This window comes from Aquarana catesbeiana, linkage group LG07, assembly GCF_042186555.1.
Source record: "Aquarana catesbeiana isolate 2022-GZ linkage group LG07, ASM4218655v1, whole genome shotgun sequence".
NCBI lineage: Eukaryota > Metazoa > Chordata > Amphibia > Anura > Ranidae > Aquarana > Aquarana catesbeiana.
Genome location: NC_133330.1, coordinates 164,285,094 through 164,308,139, shown reverse-complemented (window position 1 = coordinate 164,308,139; position 23,046 = coordinate 164,285,094). Strand labels below are relative to the sequence as shown.

At 43.1% G+C, this 23,046-nt stretch overlaps 1 protein-coding gene across 2 annotated transcripts in view; it reads right to left on the bottom strand.

The window, feature by feature from the left end:
• SELL (selectin L) overlaps window positions 1-23,046 on the bottom strand; it is a 354,075-nt gene that overhangs the window by 163,712 nt on the left and 167,317 nt on the right. Inside the window, exons 6-7 of one of the 2 annotated variants that reach the window (XM_073592840.1) lie at window positions 20,575-20,760; window positions 10,612-10,797 (exon numbers count right to left, since the gene is read on the bottom strand). In XM_073592840.1, the coding sequence (XP_073448941.1) occupies window positions 10,612-10,797; window positions 20,575-20,760 (372 nt within the window). The remainder of the gene's footprint in view (window positions 1-10,611; window positions 10,798-20,574; window positions 20,761-23,046) is intronic. The other variant, XM_073592841.1, reaches the window with a different exon arrangement.

The window sequence follows — 23,046 nt, the reverse complement described above, 5'->3', positions numbered from 1 at the left end:
AGAGAGATGTGTGAAGCCCAGCTGCATGGGCTCTACTTCACTGGAGGACTCAGGCTCAGGAGGCATGGAAGGTGAATGCAAAGTTCGAGGCCAAATGTACAGGAGGCATCCGCAAGCACCCCTAAAGGGTAAGTTCACCTTTACAGAAAAATCTGTAAGGTGAACTTACACAGGACCCCCTCCTCACCCCCAGTCCCGCTGCCCTGGAGAGCAGCGATCACCTGCTAGCAGACATTGGGTCGCCGCCTCACCGGTCCGGGGCTGAGAAACCCCCTGCAGCTTAATCTCCAAAACATGCAACATCAGGAGGTATGTATATGGTCGGCGCCAACATGGACGGCGCCAACAAATCAGAACCCGCGTAGCATCGCAAGCGAAGAGGAGTGAAAGCCACAGGGATTTCAAACCCTCGGACCGGTACAGCGGCGATACGATCTGTCAGTGTGGGGGATTGCCGGACTCCAGGTTAGCGGGACCGGAGGGATGGGGAAGGGGTCCAGTGTCAGTTCACCTTACAGATTTTCTGTAAAGGTGAACTTACACTTTAAAGGAAAGTCTCTCTCGGAGTCTGGTATCAATGAGAGTGCCAAATTTAGATCAACTCCTGAAGATTCCTAGGCATGTCTCGGGCTTTAATGTTATCCAAGAGACCATGAGAAAAGGCAGCCATGAGGGCCCCAAATTTCCAACCAACCTATGCTGCCAGAGTACGTAATTCAATGGCGTATTCGGTAACAGTTCTCGTACTCTGTTTGATGGACATGAGGCTTTTGGCAGCAGAAGATGACCGAGTGGGAATATCAAATACCCTCTTAAAGGAGACACACTGGATATCTTGATCAAGCTAAGGCACGAAAGGATTGAGCAGGGCAGTTTAAATAGCCAGAAGGGCCTGGCTGTAGTCTGGACTAATGTCAGTGTGGAAACAATAAATGGCTGGTAATTAACTGACAGCTGAGCAGCCTTGAGCAGAGAAGAGAGCTGCTAGAAGCCCAGCCCTGACAGATATTTCTTTACCAGAAACTGCAATCCCCCACATTCTATGACATTATATTGCAATTAATGAATTTTAAAATAATTAAAATGATGATACATAACATGATCCCATGAGTAAAAACTACTAAAGCAAACCTGCATAATCAATATATTTAACACCCTCTCCAATCTTAGTTTTGCGGGATATAACATTGCAAATCACTTCTTCTCTTCCACCTATCTCCTGCACAAGGTACAAATAGTTTTGTTTTTTTTAAGCACCACAGAATAATTTTGGAGTAGGAATAGTTTAGAATGCTCATAAATCAGTGATTGGATGCCTCTATTAACTTGCATAACTTCTACATTTAAATGAATATCACAATTCTAGGTTTCCGCTTTGTGGGCCCTACTCTAGCCTAATAACCTCAGCAATATATTGTCAAGGAACTTGCTGTGTTGTTCTCAAATCATCCCTGTGAGATCCACCAACCCTAAATTACTTCACCTGAATCTATTTCCCAGTCCATATTTTTAGCCCTTGTTCACATTGGAGCGATTTGGCATTGTGATTTGACATGTCAAATTGCATTCCAAATCAGAGGCAATTGCTGGCAATGGCACCGTCGGAACTGGTGCAACGCCGATTCCCAAAAGTAGTTTCTGTGCTACTTTTGGCAACTTCGGGGTGCAATTTCCATAGACATCTGTGCAGCAAACTGCACAGATGTCTCTGAAATCACCCCCGAAGTCGGGACTGACATACGGGAATGAAATCGTGCAAGTTCAGCTGGACTCACACATTTTCATTCCTGCTTTCAGTGTGAACCTACACTAAAGCCACTAGTTTTTTTATTTTGTTTTTTTTTGCAGTTTAACGTGGTTAAATATTTGATTTTCCAAAGCACAAAAGGGAGGTTTGTGGAAAGAGGTTTGAGGTTCAGAATATTAAGAACACATACGTATACATAACAAAATGTGGGTAGAATTCCTTTATTGATGGATGGGTAGTAAAAGCAAGGAGACAAAGGGGACAGGAACAATGTTTTTTTTAAATAGGAAAAAATAAAAAAAGTGATTAGAAAACATCCACCATTACATTTTGAGTACCATAAGCTGTGCAATATATATACCGTATTTATCGGCGTATAACACGCACAGGCGTATAACACACACATTCATTTTAAGAGGGAAGTTTCCGGAAAAAAAAACTTACATTTTAAATAAGGAACTTTGAAGCAAAATAGGGGTCAGTGCCCATCTCACCATTGCCATCAATGCAGCCTGATCAATGCCCATCTGCAGCCTCACAAGTGCCATCAATGCAGCAGCCTCACCATTGGCATCAATGCAGCAGCCTCACCATTGCCATCAATGCAGCGGCCTTACCATTACCTTCAATGCAGCAGCCTCACCATTGACATCAGTGCAGCATAATCGATGCCCATCTGCAGCCTAGAAGGGACAGGGAGGGGGTGGGATGAGCGCCGACAGATTACATACAGTGAGAATCTCCTATGATAGACAGAACAGTGCTCCAATGGCGGCCCAGGAGACGAGACTTCCTATTACAGAGGCCGCCAAGTAAACAGAAGATTTTCACTGTATGTAATCTGAAGGAGCTCATCTTGCCCCCCTCCCTGTCCCCTCCGAGGCAGCTACAATTGAAGTATTGTCATATAACACACACACACGGTGTTTGCACCCGATTTTCAGGGTGAAAAAGTGCGTGTTATACGCCAATAAATACAGTAATAATATATAGAATTGTGGTATACAATTTGTGAGAAGGGATGGGCTGAACACCCTCCCCGTTCGGTTCGCATCCAGAACATGTGAACGGACCGAAAGTTCGTGCGAACATTTGAACACCGTTAAAGTCCATGGGACTCGAACGTGAGAAATCAGAAGTGCGAATTCTAAAGGCTAATATGCAAGTTATTGTCCTAAAAAGGGTTTGGGGACCTGGGTGCTGCCCCAGGGGACATGTATCAATGGAAAAAAAGTTTTTAAAAACAGACGTTTTTTCAGGAGCAGTGATTTTAATGATGCTTAAAGTGAAAAAATAAAAGTGAAATATTCCTTTAAAAATCATACTGGGGGGGGGGGGGGGGTGTCAATAGTATGCCTGTAAATTGGCATGTGTTTCCCATGCTTAGAACAGTCCCTGCACAAAATGACATTTCTAAAGGAATAAAAGTCATTTGAAACTGCTTGAGGCTTTAATGTAATGCCGGGTCCTGGCAATACCAGGAGACAAACGGCATGGGTACCCCCCCCAGCCCATTACCAGGCCCTTTGGGTCTTGTATGGATATTAAGGGAAACCCCGCACCCAAATTAAAAAAAGAAAAGGCATTGGGCCCCCAGGCCCTATATACTTAAAGCTTTTTGGAAAACATAGGGAAGCATTATCACCCCTGTAACATTTGTTTTGCTGTCTGTGCCCCTGTTCAGAAGATTTCACCTCACTTTCTGTCCCAATGACAATTGGATTTTGAAAATTTGGGGTTTTTAAGGGAAACAAGGATTGGTGATAAATCAGTGGAGGAGACACCTTTTTCCCATGTTAACTCTTACAGGAGAGAATTTCCCTTCCTGGGGTAGATTTCCTCTCACTTCCTGTTGTCTCCCTCTGTTTGTAAGTGAGAGTCGTTTGTAAGTCGGATGTTTGAAAGTAGGGGACCGTCTGTATATACTATACGGCCTGCCCTATACACTCTGCAGAAAATTGGGCCTTAGGTGTTGGTGGTACCAGAACACTGTAAGCCCTCACAGTTGGTGGGCGCTGGAACAGGCCCTGCTGTAAAATATTATATCAAGAATTGTAATTACATGCCCCTGTTAAATAGGGACAGAAAAATTGGGCCTGTGGTGGTGGTGGTGATGGTGGCACAACACTGTAAAGCCTCACAGATATTTTGTTTAGCATAGGAACAGGCCCTGCTGTCAAATATTAGATCAAAAATTGTAATTACACGTCCCTGTTAAACAGGGGCATAAAAATTGGGTCTTAGGCAGTGATGGTGGTGCCACAACACTGCAACATGAACATTGAGTGGGAATAGGATAGTCACTCAGCATAACAGCATAGTCACTCAGCATCAGCATAGGCAGTCTTGAAGGGATCTCACATTCATAAAAAAAATTAATCGGTTTCATAAGCATCAGTTGCTTGGTAGCTGGTGATCCAAGACTGATTCATTTTTATGAAGGTGAGCTCATCAACCGAGTCGGTGGACAGGCGCACTCTGTGATCAGTTACAAAGACTCCAGCAGCACTGAATGTGCGTTCTGAAAGAACGCTGGATGCAGGACAGGCCAGTAGCTCAATTGCATACTGTGCAAGCTCTGGCCAGTGATCCATCCTCAAGACCCAGTAACCCAGTGGATTTTTGGTTGGAAAGGTCCAATGAACGCATCAGTCAGACGGCCACCTTCTCCACCGCTCCTTCTGTGACTGACCGAAGCCTCAGCTACACGTTGTCTGGGAGTACCAGGAAATTGTAACCTCCCAGGCTCTGGAAACGCATTGCACAAACCTTTCTGCAAGGCCTCCCGAAGATGTTTCATCCTCTGCTCCCTCCGCGACGGATGGATAAGTTCCGTCACCTTACCCTTGTAACGTGGCTCAAGAAGGGTTGCCAGCCAGTACTGATCCCTCTCCTTGATCCGAGCGTCCTTTCGCAGGCTTTGCTGGATCAGGGAGGCCATGCAGCGTAGGTTTGCTGAGGCATTCGGTCCGGAGTCCTCTGGGTCACTAAGGACGACCTGATCTGCAGCCACCTCCTGCCAGCCACGCACAAGTCCATGGGTTTCTGGGCACTGGAAACGATCCCTTGAAGACTGCTGCTGATGCTGAGTGCCAGGCCCCACCTCCATGCTGACACAATCCTCCTCCTCCTTCTCCTCCTCCTCCAACTCTTCCTGTGTGATAGGCGGGCCTGCAGGAATACTGTCTGGATAAAGGGAGCCTTGAGAGGTAAGGAAGTCCTCCTCTTTCTCCCTCTGTTCTGCCTCAAGTGCCCTGTCCATTATTCCATGCAGCGTGTGCTCCAACAGGTAGACAAAAGGGACAGTATCACTGATGCAAGCACTGTCACTGATCACCATCCTCATGGCCTCCTCAAATGGTGACAGGACAGTGCATGCATCTTTGATCATGAGCCACTGGAGTGGCGAAAAAAAGCCAAGCTCCCCTGACGTGGTCTTGGTGCCATTCTCCTATAGATACTCAATGATGGCCCTCTGCTGTGTGTGCAGCCGCTGCAGCATTGCCAACATTGAGTTCCACCTGGTGGGCATGTCACAGATGAGGCGGTTCTTGAGAAGGTTGCATTCCTTTTGGAGGTCAGCCACCGGCATTATATGACCGGCGGAAATGCCCACAGACTTTCCTGGCCTGCCTCAGGAGATCCTGTAAGCCCGGGTACCTTCACAAGAACTGCTGCACCACCAAATTAAGGACGTGAGCCAAACAGGGAACATGGGTGAAGTGTCCCTGTTGGAGGGTGGATAGGAGGTTGGTGCCATTGTCGCAAACCACCATTCCTGGCTAAAGCTGGTGTGGTGTCAATGACCTCTGAGCCTGCCCCTGCAGAGCTAACAGAATTTTTGCCCCAGTGTGGCTCCTGTGCCCTAAGCAGACCAACTCAAGCACTGCATGGCATCTTTTTGCCTGAGTGCTTGCGTAGCCCCTAGAATGCCTACAGAGTTCCGAGGACAAATCTGCACAGGAAGAGGCCATAGAGCAGGGATCCTCAAACCACGGCCCTCCAGCTGTTGCGGAACTACACATCCCATGAGGCATTGTAAAACTCTGACATTAACAGACATGACTAGGCATGATGGGAATTGTAGTTCCTGAACAACTGGAGGGCCATAGTTTGAAGACCCCTGCCATAGAGAAAGAAGAAGAGGAGGGGATGGAGGAGAGAGGTGTAGCAGAATCACCACTACCAGCATTTTGGAGGCATGGTGGCAGAACAAGCTCCAACAATACTGCACCCTGTCCTGCATCCTTCCCAGCTGCCAGCAGGGTTACCCAGTGCGCTGTGAAAGAAAGGTAACGTCCATGCCTGCTGGACCATGAGTGAGTGGTAATATGCACCTTACCGCTGACCGCCCTGTCCAACGAGGCCAAGACATTGCCTTCCACATGTCGGTAGAGAGCCGGAATGGCCTTCCGAGAAAAAAATTGGCGTTTGGGAACCTGCCACTGAGGTACCGCACATTCCACAAATTCTCGAAAGGGGCAGAGTCTATCAGCTGAAAAGGCAGCAGTTGGAGTGCTAGCAATTTAGCCAAACTAGCATTCAGCCGCTGAGCATGTGGATGGCTGGGACCGAATTTCTTTCACCGGTTTAGCAACTGGGGAAGGGAAATTTGCCTGCTACAATCGGATGTTGGTGTATCTCTAGCAGATTGCCCGGAAGTGCTTGGGACACTTAATTCTACACCTTCATTCCTCTCAGTGCAGGTCTCTGAGAGGACTGAAGTTATAGTGGGGTTGGAGATGCCATCTGATGAGACGTAAGGAGAGGTCTGCCTTGTTCTTTGGTGTGGGTCTTTTAAGTACTGTTGCCAACAGACTGCATGGGAGCTCGACATATGTCTGGTCAAGCATGTGGTGCCCAAGGGGCTGCTGTTTCGGCGACGCTTGATACACTTCAGACATATGTTGCAAACAGCAAAGGTGCAATCTGCTGCACACTTATCAAAAAAGCCTACACCAAAGAACTTTTGGAAAAACACACAGTCAGCAGCATCCTGCACATGCGGAGCTCTGTGGTGTGATGCAGTCAGTTGCCTGCCCTTAAGTTAGCCCCTGGAGGGCATCCTGCCTTGTTGGAGATGTGCCTCCTCCTCTCTTCTATCTGGCACCCACATAGAGTCAGTGACCTCATCATCCCCTCCCTCCTCGCCACTGGAGCAAACCTGGCAGTATGCTGCAGCTGGGGGTAAATGACTGCCATTTTCATGTCCTTCTTGGGCACCCCCTCTCTCTGGGCTCACATTACTGCCTTCATCCTCAACCTGGGTACCATCATCAGAGCCTTCCAAACGCTGCGCATCCTCCTGCAGCATTTACCCTACATTGTGGTCGAACAGTTCGAGGGACTCCTCAGGGCATGATGGTGGGGCTAGGGAAGGAGTGACTGATGACATTGAGCCGATTGAAGAAGCCGTTTTGGCAGCTGCATTGGCAGACAAAGTACCCTGAGCATGGGTGACAGAGGATGAGGAGGATGAGGACGGCTTGGTCATCCACTCTACCAACTCTTTTGCATGTTGTGGCTCAACACGGCCAGCTGCTGAAAAAAGGGACAAGTGTGCCCCATGGCCACGTGCTGAGGATGCACCGTGTCCATGACCAGCACTGTTGGCTGTAGACACAGAGCCTGCTTGCCCTCTTTTAGTGGCCTGTGAGCGTTTGCCTCTCCTTGGTGGCCTTCCAGACATACTGTACAGTTAGATTAGCAAAACAACACCTGAAGTTTACTAAAAACAGTACACCAGGAATGGCCTACAGTCAGGTATAGGCTTGGCTGGACTATATATATATACAAACCTGTGTATATATATATATATATATATATATACACATATTATATATATATATATATATATATATATATATATATATATATATATATATATATATATATATATTAAATGAACTGCAGCTCACTGAGTCACCTGCCTGTCTGTCTGAAAGTGTGTTTGAACATGCACTCCAGGAATGGCCTACAGTCAGGTATAGGCTTGGCTGGACTACAATGCAGTGGATAAATATTTTATGAACTGCAGCTCACTGAGTCACCTGCCTGCTTGCCTGAAAGTGTCTTTCAACACACACTCCAGGAATGGCCTACAGTCAGGTATAGGCTTGGCTGGACTACAATGCGGTGGATATATATTTTACGAACTGCAGCTCACTGAGTCACCTGCCTGCCTGAAAGTGTCTTTGAACACGCACTCCAGGAATAGCCTACAGTAAGGTATAGGCTTGGCTGGACTACAATGCAGTGGATATATATTTTATGAACTGCAGCTTACTAAGTCACCTGCCTGCCTGCCTGAAAGTGTCTTTGAACACACACTCCAGGAATGGCCTACAGTCAGGTATAGGCTTGGCTGGACTACAATGTAGTGGATATATATTTTATGAATTGCAGCTCACTGAGTCACCTGCCTGCCTGCCTGAAAGGGTCTTTGAACACGCACTCCAGGAATGGCCTACAGTCAGGTATATGCTTGGCTAGACTATATATATATACAAGCCTGTATATATATATATATATATATATATACATTAAATGCACTGCAGCTAGCTGAATCAACTGTCTGCTTGAAGTATATTAGAAACAGTACACCAGGAACGGTCTGCAGTGAGTTCTAGCTAAACTGTATACAGTGGATATATATATATATAGAGCAGTCTGACTGTATATATATATATTAAATACACTGCAGCTAACTCAATCAACTGCCTGCCTGAAGTATATTAGGAACAGTACACCAGGAAAGGTCTGCAGTGAGATCTAGCTAAAGTGAATACAGTGGATATATATATATATATATATATATATATATATATATATATATATATATATATATATATATATATACAGCAATCTGACTGTATATATATATATATATATATATATAAAATACACTGCAGCTAACTGAATTACTCGGCCTGCCTGAAGTATATTAGAAACAGTAAAGCAGGAACGGTTTGCAGTGAGATCTAGCTAACTGAAAAAACTGCCTGCTCAAAGTAAATGAAATGACACTCTCTCTATCTCTCTCTCCACCAGCAACACACTACACAAGGCTGACGTGCAAACGGCTTTATATGGTGTGGGGCATGGACTTAACCTCCTGAACCATAATTGGCCAAAAGCACCCTGCCTTTGGCCTATTATGGCTCTCTTTGCTGACGGCGCTGTGATTGGCCAAAGCATGCGGGTCATAGTGAATACTTGGCCAATCATCAGCCAGCAATGCACTACGATGACGCAGTGCATTATGGGCCGTGACGGCCCATAATGTTTGATCTTCGTCGAACGATCAAACAGCCGATGTTCGAGTCGAACTCATGTTCCACTCAAACAGACAGCCCATCCCTATTTGCGAGTAGAAAGGCACCCACCTTGGGCTCATATTGTCACCCAGTTTAACCTGTTTACTGCTATAGGGCAGCCATTCCACACAGACGGCGCACACGCCTCTGTCTGCGCGGCACTTCTGCTATAATTAGTCACAGCAGAAGCCAATCAGTGGGTGCAGCCAATGGATGACTGACAGCACCCGCTGATAATCAAGGAGAGACACAGGACAGAACTCTGCAATAAAATCCACCATGTCTCTTAGTAAAAACACATCACAGTACACACACATAAAAAAAATTAAAGAATGACTGCGCTTGAGTTAAAATAACAGGCGAACAGCAGCTAGCATATATTGTAGGTATCAATATGAAAATTATTTAAAAGAAATGCAGCGCATAAATGTCCATTAAAATAAGAAAAAGAAGCCCATCATTCCCGGGAAGCACCTAGAATGTGAATAACAATTGTCTTGCAGGTGAACAAGGGTCCTCCACCAACACCAAAATAAGCCACGCCTCTTACCCTCAGGAATGGACCACTAAGGTATAGGTGGTCATTAATGCTCAAACACCAATCTGCTCTGAATCATATCCACTGTAGGCTGCACCAACAAGAATTCAATGCTGCGGTGCCCTCTTAAAAGCATCTCTCCTCAGATCAGAGAATGTAACAATAAATACCACTTCTTAGTGTAGTATGTCAAAAACACCTTATTGTGACATAATCAATGTACTCACACAAAGGATAATAAAAATGAGCATGCCATAAAAGGGGTTTCAGATGGTTTCAAACCAACAAGATGGTCACAGTCCACATGCACAGCCACGCCGCGTGTCCAAACTCCACCCTATGCCGTGTTTCTTCGTAATCAGGAGTGGCACCATTTACATTTCCTGGAGGACATTCAATATGAGGCTTGGAACACAATTAGGGTGGGGTCCCTACCTTATATACAGTATCTCACAAAAGTGAATACACAGAATCTGCTGCAGCTGGGCATAGTAACCAATCAGCTTCTAACTTCAGTTTATTCAATCAAGCTTTGCCAATAAAACCTAGAAATTGACTTGTTACTATGCAAAGCTGCACCAAATTCTGTGTACACCAGTTTTAGTAAATCCCCCCCCCCTTTATCCTACGTTGACACTTTTTTGTGCGTTCTTCCTTTTGCAGAAACACACTACAGTCCATATAACATGGTTTCCTAGGGTACACGTTCACATCAAAGGGACATACAAAGAAAAACACACAAAATGCGAAAAGCATGAAAAATGCATGCAAAAACGCATGAAAAACACAAAATGTGCCTGAAAAATGCATCAACCACAGCCGCATAGACTTATGTATCAATCATATGTTCCGTAATTATTCTGTTTTAGTGAAATCATTTTACAGAAGCTTTATATCACAAGCTTTATTAAAAAAAAAAAAATCTTTCAATATTTCAGTTAGAGGTACTTTACATATTTTTCTCAAAAACAGAATAGTTTTTATAATGTGTTGTGACTTAATTTCAGTACCTGAACATATTGAAGGTGCTTCATTCCAGTTCCCGGAAGAAAGACAATGGACTCTATCAGTTCCATTAAGGAAAAATCCATCAAGACATTCAAAGTGGCAGAAAGATTCAAAACTGAAATTTCCCCAAGAATGGAAACAGTTCATATGCATTGGTGGTTCACTTTGTAAATATGGACATTGTATAGCTGCAAAAGAGTAAAGATGTGCAAATGTATAAGAGTTCAATAGTCAGTTCATTAGCTACAGTGTTTTTGAGTTTTAAATAAGATACGAATGAAATATGTATTTATTCTTTGGTTAAAAAATTAGCTAAACAAATTGATACATAATGAATTTACTTATTACTAATGTCTTAATATTGTGCAGCAGACATATTAGGCTCAATCTATTTGTTGCCATGTTCTAATGTACAGGGCTGTGTACATGCATTCAATCATTTTTTGGTGAGTTGTGTTCCTTTCTCAATGCACAGTAACTTACAGGGAATAAATAATATTTTCAGTGCTTTTTAAGACATACTTATGAACAAGATCAGCCTGAGATATATGAATAATCATATTAAGTGTTAATCTTAAAGAAAAAATTAAGTTTGTAATTTAAATAGTATATGGAACCAACACATTTGCTCATTACAAACATTACAAATGCAGCTCTGACTCTTGCTTTTTAGTGCTGCACAATGGTTATTGTTAAGTCTCCAGGAGACCTTTCTCTCTCTTGAGGTTCAGAAAAGAGAATTCACCTTGTCATTTGATTTGTATATTGTGTTGCTGCATTATTAAGCTATAAATTATGTTTGTTCCAGGTTAGCTGTATGCATGTGCCACCTACTGGCCAAACATTAATATCATTTGTAATAATACCTTTAACCTTTAAAGGATGTGACATAAAAATCATCACATCCTCTTTAGTCAGGAAGTGAATACCCCTTAGGGATCAGCATTTTCAAGATTATGCCAGCTGCCTAGATGTAATCTCTTCCCATCCATGGCATCGGAGGTAAGCAATCTTCCCCTTCCTCCTCCACAGGTTATTAGGGAAAGGAGATAGCTATTTCATTTATTATTTTATATGATGTTTACTATTGTATGGTAATGTTACATTATTCTTGTTATTTTCAGTTTTACCGCATATAACGTGTGTCATTCACACTTGTATTAAAATCTGCAATGTGCCAATAAAGACACAGACAAGAAACAGCAGTCTATTATTGTGTACGCAGAAAAAGCTTATCTGCCTGGATAGCTACCCATAGACTCCGGGAGTACAGGGGGCGAGGCCAGGACAGTAAAACTCCGTCCAGGAACACTACAGATAGTGCAGAAGGGGAAGAGGTTTGGCCACACGGAAGAGCTACAGTCTGCAATCGACTATACAGCCATTTTCATATAGACAAGCAGCATACAGATACTGCAGCCCTACACGCTAACTGCTCCCACAGGCCGCTACTCAGTCAAGCATCCATGTCACGCAGTAGCACATCCTCACTCAAAACCAGATTACGAGTTTACGGTTCGAGCAAGTCGGTGACAGACAGTTTTGCAGCCGCCATCACCCGTGGGAAAGCCGAAGCGAGCTACCTTTGCTGGACAAGAAATGCAGTTGAAGTTAGAAAAGGCCTCGCTAGAAGCCAAGCAAGCGCAAGATAGGGCCTCGCTAGAAGCCAAGCGAGCGCAAGACAAGGCCTCGCTAGAAGCCAAGCAAGCACAAGATAGGACCTCGCTAGAAGCCAAGTGAGCGCAAGATAAGGCCTCACTAGAAGCCTCCATAAAGCTTGAACAAACATGTCTGGATGTCGCATTAGAGAAGCTCACTACAGAAAGGGAAGCTGCAACTGCCATAGCTGAAGCAGAAGCCCTGGAAGCAGCCATGAGCCTCAGTGGTGAACGCAGCAATGTGCTTGGCTCCAAACAAGGAGAGCCGAATCCCTCACAACGCACTTCAGTGTACTTGCACCAACACTTCAAATCAACCTACGATACCTCTCCTCTACAGGGAATAGATGGTGTCCTAGGAGAAACAGACCAAACACTGCAGGTAACAGAGCATGAGAGCAACCAAACTCCTCAGAGCTGCAAGCAGCAGAACTCTCACCAGCACGTTACAGATCAAGCCTACGTCTCTGCACGCCACGACCCTCAACCTCCAAACCAGCATCAGAATAATCCTTCTACTACAACAAGGTACGAGACAAGAGGACCTAAAGCAGAAACTTCTGACAGGTATGGTCGCAAACCACACTCCCACTACAGTAGTGAATCGCCAACGTGCTCTAACATCAACTAAGTTATAACAGACTTAGCCAAGTTCTTCGTCAGACGAGATTTAATCACAAAAGGACTTGTAAAGTTTAACGATCAGCCAGAAAATTACAAAGCCTGGCGATCGTCCTTTCAAAATACCATAAAAGGTCTAGACCTGTCTCACTCCGACGAAATAGACCTCCTAGTCCAATGGCTTGGGAAAGACTCTGCTGAACATGCCAAAAGAATCAGGAACATTAACATAAAACAACCAGAGATTTGGAGCAGATTAGAAGAGTGCTATGGCTCGACAGAGACTATAGAGCATGCACTTTTTAAATGGATTGAGGACTTTCCCAGAATACCTAGCAAGGGTTATCACAAATTACGAGAATTAGCTGACTTGCTAGAGGAACTACTTCTTGCTAAAGAGGAGGGAGACCTGTTGGGTCTCACTTCCCTGGATGCGGCCAGAGGAATTAAACCTTTAAGCTTCTTTACGATCTACAACAAAGATGGGTCACATATGGTTCTAAACATAAGGAAAGGTTCCAGGTACTATTTCCACCATTCAACGTTTTCGTAGACTTTGTTTCAAAGCAAGCTAAGTTCTTGAATGATCCCAGCTTTGACTTTATACTGCCATCAGCCATGCCCCCTAGCTTCAAACAGCATAGGATGCCAGTGGCAGTGAACAAGTCTCATGTTTCTCCTACAGATTTTTCCTATAGGTCTTCCAACAGTGTTCACCCAGAGGACAAAGTCGGAGACCCTAGCAAGCAGTGCCCTCTACACAGGAAGCCGCACCCTCTACCAAAATGCCGGACCTTCAGGGAAAAGTCTCTAGAAGATCGCAAAGCCTTCCTAAGAGAGAACTGCATATGCTTCAGGTGCTGTTCATCCACATCACACTTTGCCAAGGACTGCAAGGTTAGTGTATCATGCACAGAGTGTGACAACACAGCACTTCATCCAGGCCCTGCTCCTTGAACCGCCCAGCGAGCTGGCGATACCAACGAGCATGGCGGGGAGCAAGAGAACACTGGTTCAAACATCTCAGTGGTTACCTCACAGTGTACTGAGGTATGAAAAGATCCTGCAAGCGGTAGGTCTTGTTCAAAAATCTGTCTTATTAGAGCTTATCCAATGGGTCACAAAAACAAAGCTGTCAAGATGTATGCACTCTTAGATGACCAAAGCAACCACTCTATGGCTAAATCCACGTTCTTTGACACCTTCAGTGTTAGGGGTCTAAGCTCCTCTTACTCTCTAAAGACTTGTGCGGGTACTGTTGAGACGGCGGGGAGAAGAGCCACCGCCTTTTGTGTAGAGTCCATAGAAGGTCAGACTCGCTTACCTTTACCCACCATACTCGAGTGCAACCAGCTTCCAGACAACTGGTCAGAAATCCCTACACTAGACGCAGCAATTCACCAGCCTCATCTAAAATTCATGGCCCATCTCCTACCAAAATATGACGAGCAGGCTCAGTTAATGCTGCTCCTGGGAAGGGACATTCTGCAGGTTCATAAAGTAAGAGAACAGATTAATGGTCCCCGCAATGCTCCCTTTGCCCAAAGACTTGACCTGGGGTGGGTCATCATAGGGGACGTCTGGCTAAAGACTGTGCACAGACCCACTACGGTCAGTAGCATGTTCACTAACGTACTTGACAAAGGACACCCTTCCTCCTTGCAACCATGTCACAACAGCTTCATCACAAAAGAGCTTCCAGGTAGTACTCACATACCTTGTTCCTCTGTGGACCCAGACTCAGATGACCACGCTTGTGACAGTTACCCAGACCACCTAGGGTGTACAGTCTTTCATAGAACAAAGGAAGACCAGCAGGTAGCAATGTCCTTTGAAGATAGACTTTTCTTGCAAATAATGGAAAAGGAGACAGCTAAGGAAGAGTCAAACAACTGGTTCGCACCTCTCCCATTTAGACCTCATAGACAGCATCTACCTAACAACAAGGAACACGTCTTTAAACACTTTGTCTCCCTTAAATGTAATTTCCAGAAAAAAACAGACATGAAAGATCACTTCTTTACCTTTATAGGAAAAATATTTGAGAATAATCACGCAGCGTTAGCTCCTGCCCTTAAAGACAATGAGGAGGGCTGGTATTTGCCTATATTTGGAGTGTACCACCCCAACAAAACAGGTCAGATTAGAGTAGTGTTTGACTCTAGCTCTAAAGAACAAGGCATGTCATTAAATGACGTTCTTCTCTCAGGGCCGGATCTGAACAACAGACTCATTGGGGTACTCCTCCGTTTCCGCAAAGACTCTGTGGCATTCATGGCGGACATCCAGCAGATGTTCCACTGTTTTCTTGTTAAAAAGGAACACAGGAACTTTTTGAGATTTTTCTGATTTAAAGATAACAACCCTTCCAAATAAATCGTAGAGTATCGCATGAAGGTCCACATATTTGGGAACAGCCCTTTCCCCGCAGTTGCCATTTATGGGCTTAGAGGCTCGGCTCATGAAGGCGAATCCATCTACGGGTCTGAAGTGAAACACTTAGTAGAAAAAGACTTTTATATAGACGATTGCTTAAAATCTCTACCCACCACTGAAGCAGCTATCAGTCTCCTCAAGAGAGCACAGGAGATGCTAGCCTGTTCTAATTTGAAGCTCCACAAGATCGCCTCTAACAGCATAGAACTGATGAAGGCCTTCCCCTCTCAAGATCACTCTGGTGAGTTCAAAGACTTAGATTTAGGTTCTGACTCTCTACCAATGCAACGTAGCCTTGGACTACTCTGGGACTTAAAGTCAGACACCTTCACCTTCCAGGTTAGTCGGGAAGAAAAGCCCTTTACGCGCAGAGGTGTTCTGTCAACCATAAACTGTCTATATGACCCTCTAGGGTTTGTAGCTCCAGTCACCATTAGGGTAAAGTACTTCTCAGAGACCTGATTCAAGAGACAGTGAACTGGGATGATCTACTTCCCCCCGAGAAAAGAGATCAGTGGACAGAGTAGAAAAATTCCCTGACAGCCTTGTCTAACTTAAAGGTCCCTCGACCATATGCTCCTGTACCATCTACAGAAGTCCAAGACCAAAGACTTTGTGTTTTCTGCGATGCTTCTGTCAAAGCAATCGCTGCTGTAGCTTACCTCAGGACCAAGGACATGAAAGGACAGTGCCATATAGGTTTTGTGATGGGAAAAGCAAAACTTGCCCCACTCCCAGAACACACAATACCTAGACTGGAACTTTGTGCCGCAGTGTTAGCTGTGGAGTTAGCTGACACGATTGCTAGAGATGTTGAAGGTGAATGAGAAAATCCGGACAGCCGCACTCCAGGAAGATGTAGTTCAAAAATTATTTATTGTAATAGATTCTTGAGCATACAGTATACAAAACACTGTGGCAGAAAGTACAGGCAATCAGCTAACGCGTTTATACGCGTTTATAAGCGCTTACTCAGAGCTATGAGTGCGGCTGTCCGGATTTTCTCATTCCCTTTCAACATGACTCAGCATTAGCCAGCACCTGGGGCTCTTTATCCTGGGAGATAACCGAGTTGATACCTGGAAGCAGATCCATGCCTGTGCGGTGAGAATTTTTTCTGCCACGATTGCTAGAGAGATGAACCTAGAAATCAAAGACACTGAGTTCTATACTAACAGTAAAGTTGTCCTGGGGTACATCTACAACGAAACCAGACACTTTTACATCTACGTCAGTAATAGAGTGTTGAGGATTAGGAGATCCACACACCCAAGGCAGTGGCACTTCGTTCCAACTACACACAATCCCGCAGACCTAGCGACTAGAGCTGTCCCAGCCAACTGTCTTTGGGACACAACATGGTTTACAAGCCCTGCATTCCTGTACAATTCAGAACACAACACTTCTGAATCAGAGACCTTTAGCTTGATAGATGCAGTCAAGGATGCAGAAGTTTGTCCACAAGTTTCTGCATTAGTCACTGTGACTTCACAAAACCAACTCAAATCTCATCGGTTCTCCAGGTTTTCCACATGGAAATCACTCATTAGAGCCATTACTTCCTAATCCCACACAGCCCGTTCCTTTTGAAAAAGGACTAACTGCAAAGGCTGGCACCGCTGTAAAAATACATACTCAGTGACTGACCTAGAGCAATCAAAACATCTGATCATTTACACTGTGCAACAAGAGACCTTTGCTAGAGAGATTGACTGTATTAATAACAAAAGGCCAATCCCTAAAGACAGCGTCCTAAGGAAACTCGATCCATTCCTCGACAGCAGTAACCTGTTGAAAATAGGAGGTCGCCTTAAAGAAGCTACCTTGGAGTACGACAAGAAGCATCCTCTCATTCTCCCAGCTCAGCACCATGTCACTGCCCTGCTTGTACAACACTATCACAGTCAAGTTAAACACCAAGGCCGGCTATTCATGGAAGGAGCTTTGAGGGTTGCTGGACTGTGGATAATAGGAGCAAAAAGATGTGTGAGCAAGTGTATCTTTAATTGCGTTACCTGCCACAAACTCCGTGGACTCTTACAAACCCAAAAGATGGCTGACCTTCCACCTGACAGACTTAACTCAGATCCTCCCTTTACAAGTGTGGGCCTTGACGTATTCGGTCCTTAGTCCGTGACCACTCGCCAAACCAGGGGAGGCCACGCCAGCAGCAAACGCTGGGCAGTTATTTTTACTTGTATGACTGTTCGAGCTGTTCACATAGAGTTGATTGAATCAATGGACACTTCCAGCTTTATCAACGCCCTCAGGCACTTCATTGCCATTAGAGGTCCCGTTAAGCACATCCGCTCTGATAGGGGCACCAACTTTGTTGGAGCAGCCAAGGAACTTCAGATCCTTTCCAATCTAGACAACAACAGTGTGGAAAGGTATCTCAACCAACAGGGATGTACCTGGACATTTAACCCCTTCTCATTCTTCTCATATGGGTGGTGTGTGGGAAAGAATGATAGGCGTAGCCCGCAAGATCTTGGATTCTATTTTCTTTCAAATGGGAAATGCCAGACTCACGCATGAATGTCTGTCCATCTTCATGGCCGAGGACTCAGCCATCATAAATGCTAGACCTCTGATTCCAGTTACTAACGATCCAGAGGAACCCATGTTGCTGACACCTGCAACTCTACTCACCCAAAAAACCAACACAGTCAGTGCTCCAAATAGAGAGTTTACTGATAAAGACCTTTTCAGACGTCAATGGAGACAGGTGCAATGCCTAGCCAACACTTTCTGGAACAGATGGAGGAGATATTACATCCAAACCCTACAACTCAGAAATAAGCGGCAAGTTAACAAACCAGACCTGAAGTCAGGAGATGTGGTGCTCGCTAAAGACTGCCAAGCACACAGGAATGACTGGCCTTTGGGACTTATCACACAGACATTCCCAAGCAAAGATGGACATATCAGGAAGGTTGAAGTTAAGACTTCCAAATAGGGTGAAGTAAAGTCATTTCTCAGACCCATATCGGACTTGATTTTACTTGTGTCCAATAACGCTGTTAGTGGCGTTGGTTAACGACAGATGGGGAGTGTTATGTCTCCAGGAGACCTTTCTCTCTCTTGAGGTTCAGAAAAGAGAATTCACCTTGTCATTTGATTTGTATATTGTGTTGCTGCATTATTAAGCTATAAATTATGTTTGTTCCGGGTTAGCTGTACGCATGCGCCACCTACTGGCCAAACATTAATATCATCACATCCTCTTTAGTCAGGAAGTGAATACCCCTTAGGGATCAGCATTTTCAAGATTATGCCAGCTGCCTAGATGTAATCTCTATAACGTGTGTCATTCACACTTGTATTAAAATCTGCAATGTGCCAATAAAGACACAGACAAGAAACAGCAGTCTATTATTGTGTACGCAGAAAAAGGTTATCTGCCTGGATAGCTACCCATAGACTCTGGGAGTATGGGGGGCGAGGCCAGGACAGTTATGCTTTCTGCTCCTTCCCTTACTGCAATTCTATCAGTCGGCTGATTACCTGAAAGCAGTGCTTTCCCTTTGCTTAGAATATCTTATGTCAACAGTGATCTTAAAGGCTAATTTACCCTGCCTCTTGTGGCTAATTAACAAAGCGCTTCAAATAATATAATACCAAAAGGGGACAAAGAGACTTACAAAATCTCATAAAACATTACTTTAAAGCAAACACTCACTGAAAGCTCAAAAATATGCTCTAATTGGAAATTCCCTTTGCTTTAGTTTCAATTTCAGTACCTAAGACACTGGGGGGGGGGGGAGGGTTATTTACTAAAGGAAAATCCACTTTGCACTGCAAGTGCACTGAAAGTGCACTTGGAAGTAAAGTCACTGTAGATCCGAGGGGGACATGCAAGGACAATAAAAAACAGCATTTTAGCTTGCACATGATTGGATGAAGAGCTTCCACTCATTTCAGATCTACCCCTTAGAGTGCACGTTCAACGATTTTACACTTAGCAAACACATGCAGACGAATAAATATTTGACAGTTTCTCTTTACTGGACTTTTTTTACTTTTATCTTCCCAAAGAAAAATATCCCACTCTTTACAATCATGCCTTATTCATGTCATCAGTTTTCGGCAGCACCTATATTTGTGAGCAACTATTTGTGATGAAGCATATGAAGGGCAAAATTAGACCCAAAATACCTGATGAGCAGCTTGAGAATTCATTGAGAATTGCTACTACATCCACTGAACTAGATACTGATGTGTCAGTTTATCAAAACAGTGTCAAATATCTCACTAGTTTTATGTTGCCCTGTTTTACTTTTATATTAAAAAATATTACAAAAAAATGAATTTGTGATGTGCCTGACTTTTTCTGCCCATCAGCTATCCTTATTGTTAGTGTATTTTATGTGTGACCCAAGACAATTCCTCTTATAATGTGTCCCAGGAAGGTAAAAAGGTTGGACACCCCTGTATTAGAGTTTTATTATCAGTTCTATAACTACTGTGCTTTATTAAATATCAATAGATTGCCTTTTTTATTTTTAAATGGGTTTACAGAATTAAAGATAAATTCAAACGTGGATTACGAGAAATAAAATCCTTATTGACACATTTATTTATTACTAATATGTCATCTCATTGTGCCATAAACATATTATGCTTATTCTATATATTGCCAAGTTCTTATGTACAGTGCTTTGTTTAGGAATTAATCGCTTGGACTTTTGCACATTTTTTGTGATTGTATCCCGTTTACAATGCCCTGTGATTTACAGGGAATAAAGAGTACTTTCATTGATTTTAAAGACATAAATATTAACAAGATCAATTTGATATAATGTGTGTTCATTTCAAAAAAAGTTTCTATGTTTAGTTTATAAGTGATTATGTTCATGGGGACAAACATATTTGTTCATTACAAATGGAGCTCTAAATCCTGATTTACAGTACCATATAATGATTATGCTTTCCACTCCTAGTTATACTGAAAGTCTTTGAATCAGCTGGCTCATTGAAAGCAATGCTCCCAGTGTGTCTAATCTCTTATGTTGGCAGTTGTCAAAAGAAATATGCAGTAATTGATACATATAACTCTTCTACCTAGTGACTAATAAACACATTTCTATAATTAATATATTAAAAAAGGAAAAGGAAGATTGAAAATACTTTATGTAAAAGTCACACAAAATACTGTAAGGCAAAGACAAATTAGTAACTCAAAAATATATGCTCAATGAAAACACATTATACTTAATTTCTGTACTCTGTTCCACTTAATTTCTGTACCTGAACAATGTGGAGGTGCTTCACTCCAGTTTCCAGTAGAAAGACACTGCATGTTGTCAGTTCCATTAAGGAAAAATCCATCAAGACATTCAAAGTGACATTGAGATTGAAAACTGAAATTTCCCCAAGAATGGGAACAGTTCATATACGTTGGTGGTTCAGTTACCAAATGTGGACATTGTACAGCTACAAGAGAATACAGGAGAATCTATTATCTGATATTAGATATCATCAGTTCTTAATTTAATGTGTTTCACTTGCAACTCAATTACTCTTGTTAGGCTGGATTCACACCTATGCATTTTTAGTGCTTTTTGCATTTTGTAGATTTGCACAATAGAACGTATTCCATAGGAAACCACGGTAGATGGACTAGGAATGCATAGGTGTGAATCCAGCCTTATTCTATAACTTGTTTAAAAAAAAAATGAGTATCAAAGATTTACTGAAACTTGAAATAACAATTAATTAATCAGCTAATTGCTTTTTCCCTCCATTCACAATAGCGCGTTTTTTGATGCATTTTGCATTCTGCAAAAACGCTGCAAAAACGCTGCACTTGCGTTTTTGATGCTGGTCCATTGAATTCTATTACATGCAAAACGCTGCATTTTGCATGAAAAAAAGTCCCTGACCCTTTCCAAAAATGCAGAGGTACAAAAAGGTATTGATGTGAACATGTTCCATAGGAACCCATGTTAAAAAATTCCCATGCATTTCTGCAAAATGCAAAATGCATCAAAAAACACACTAGTGTGAATGGAGCCTAAGTTCTTACTAACATGTCTTATTCAGTGGCAAATGCAATAACGATAAACCATTTAGCAAATCCATAACATAAAACAAACAACACATTTGCTCATCCTAGCCACTAACTAATGTTAAGTAACTCCCTGACCTACAGGATTCCCCTAATGGACTCCCCCCCCCCCCCCCCCTCCAAAAAAAAAAAAAAAAACAGTGCATGCACCTTTTTACATTCAGTGGGCTGTCACATAGCAGATAGAGAGAGAGATTGGGGTTGATTAGCAAAAAGCAAATAGACTGTGCACTTTGTAAGTACAGTTGTACCCTGCAATTTCAGTTGCTCCAGAACTTAGTAAATTAGTGGAAGCAAAGAATACCCAATCACATGCAAGGGAAATATAAAAACAGCATTTTTGCTTGCATGTGATTGGAGCCTGAAAGTCAGCAGAGCTTCCTTCTATTTACTAAGCTCTGGAGTAACTGCACTTGTAAAGTTCACAGTCTATTTGCCTTTAGTTTATCAACCCCATTGAACCTCAGTAAGCTCACTGGTGAGGTTTGGCTAACATGTAAAACATGGACCTAGAACTGGAGGTTTTATCCCACCAAAACCTTTACACGCTATCAGGACTTCAGGACTTAGTTTTAAACATATTAAGTTAATAATACATAAGAATTATAATGTGCACTATCCATTTAAACCAAAGTGCTATAATACAAGTGCCTGGGCTTCTAAAGCTTCCTAAAACATCTTATATGCATACATTTAATAATGTGCAAATACAAATAATCCTGTGCAAAATACAAGAAATCTTTTTGTGCAAAAATCCTTGGTGCAAAACTCTGCCGAAAGTTGTGCATGTAACAATCCCTTAACATATTTTAATCTGCAAAATACAAAAAATGTATTTGTGCAAATGTCCTTAGTTCAAAACCTTGCCGGAAACTATGCATACACAGTCAATGCAGTGTTACATGCTATTCTGGACAATCTTCAATCATATCCTAGGTAACAAGCAATTGAGCTGCAAGTTTGAAAATGACTTGCTAGACTTACCAGGCTTCACAAGTTTGTTGCACAATTGCAGCAAGCATTGCATGACTCCAGATCAACTTTCTTTGCAAACATTTTGAAGTCTGCTGCAAATTTTGGTTCAGGTATGTTGTGCAATAGTCATCCCACCACAGGGGTCACTGTGACTGAATTTGGAAAAATGTCAACTAGAACTTCTGCTGCAAGTGCTCTGCAAGTGCACAACTTGCCAGTCAGTGAAAATGTGCAGTAAGTTAACAAGATTTACAATTCAACACTGCCACAAATTTGTGGCAAGTTATTCTTGCTTTTGAGATCACAGGTGCAACCTTCAACAACTTCACAGTGTGCCACCCTCAATCAAGCTTATGTGAATCTATCCCTACTTTTCAGAGAACTCACAAAAAAACAAGATTCCTAAGATTTATGGGTCAAACTCGCTTGTGAATATCCAGATCTCAAAAGCCATAATTTCCCCATATACATAGCTCCCAACCGTGGCTGATTTAGAAGGACTGTCCCCGATTTGGAACAAAGTCCCGCTGTCCCTCTTTCCTCCTCATTTGTCCCTCATTTTGGTTTGATCTATATAGTTGTATATATAATGCATTCATTTTCTTTCAAAAAGTGTTTCCCAGTGCTAAACCTTTCATCCAATTTCTAAATGTATGCATTTGTAGATTTCAAAACGC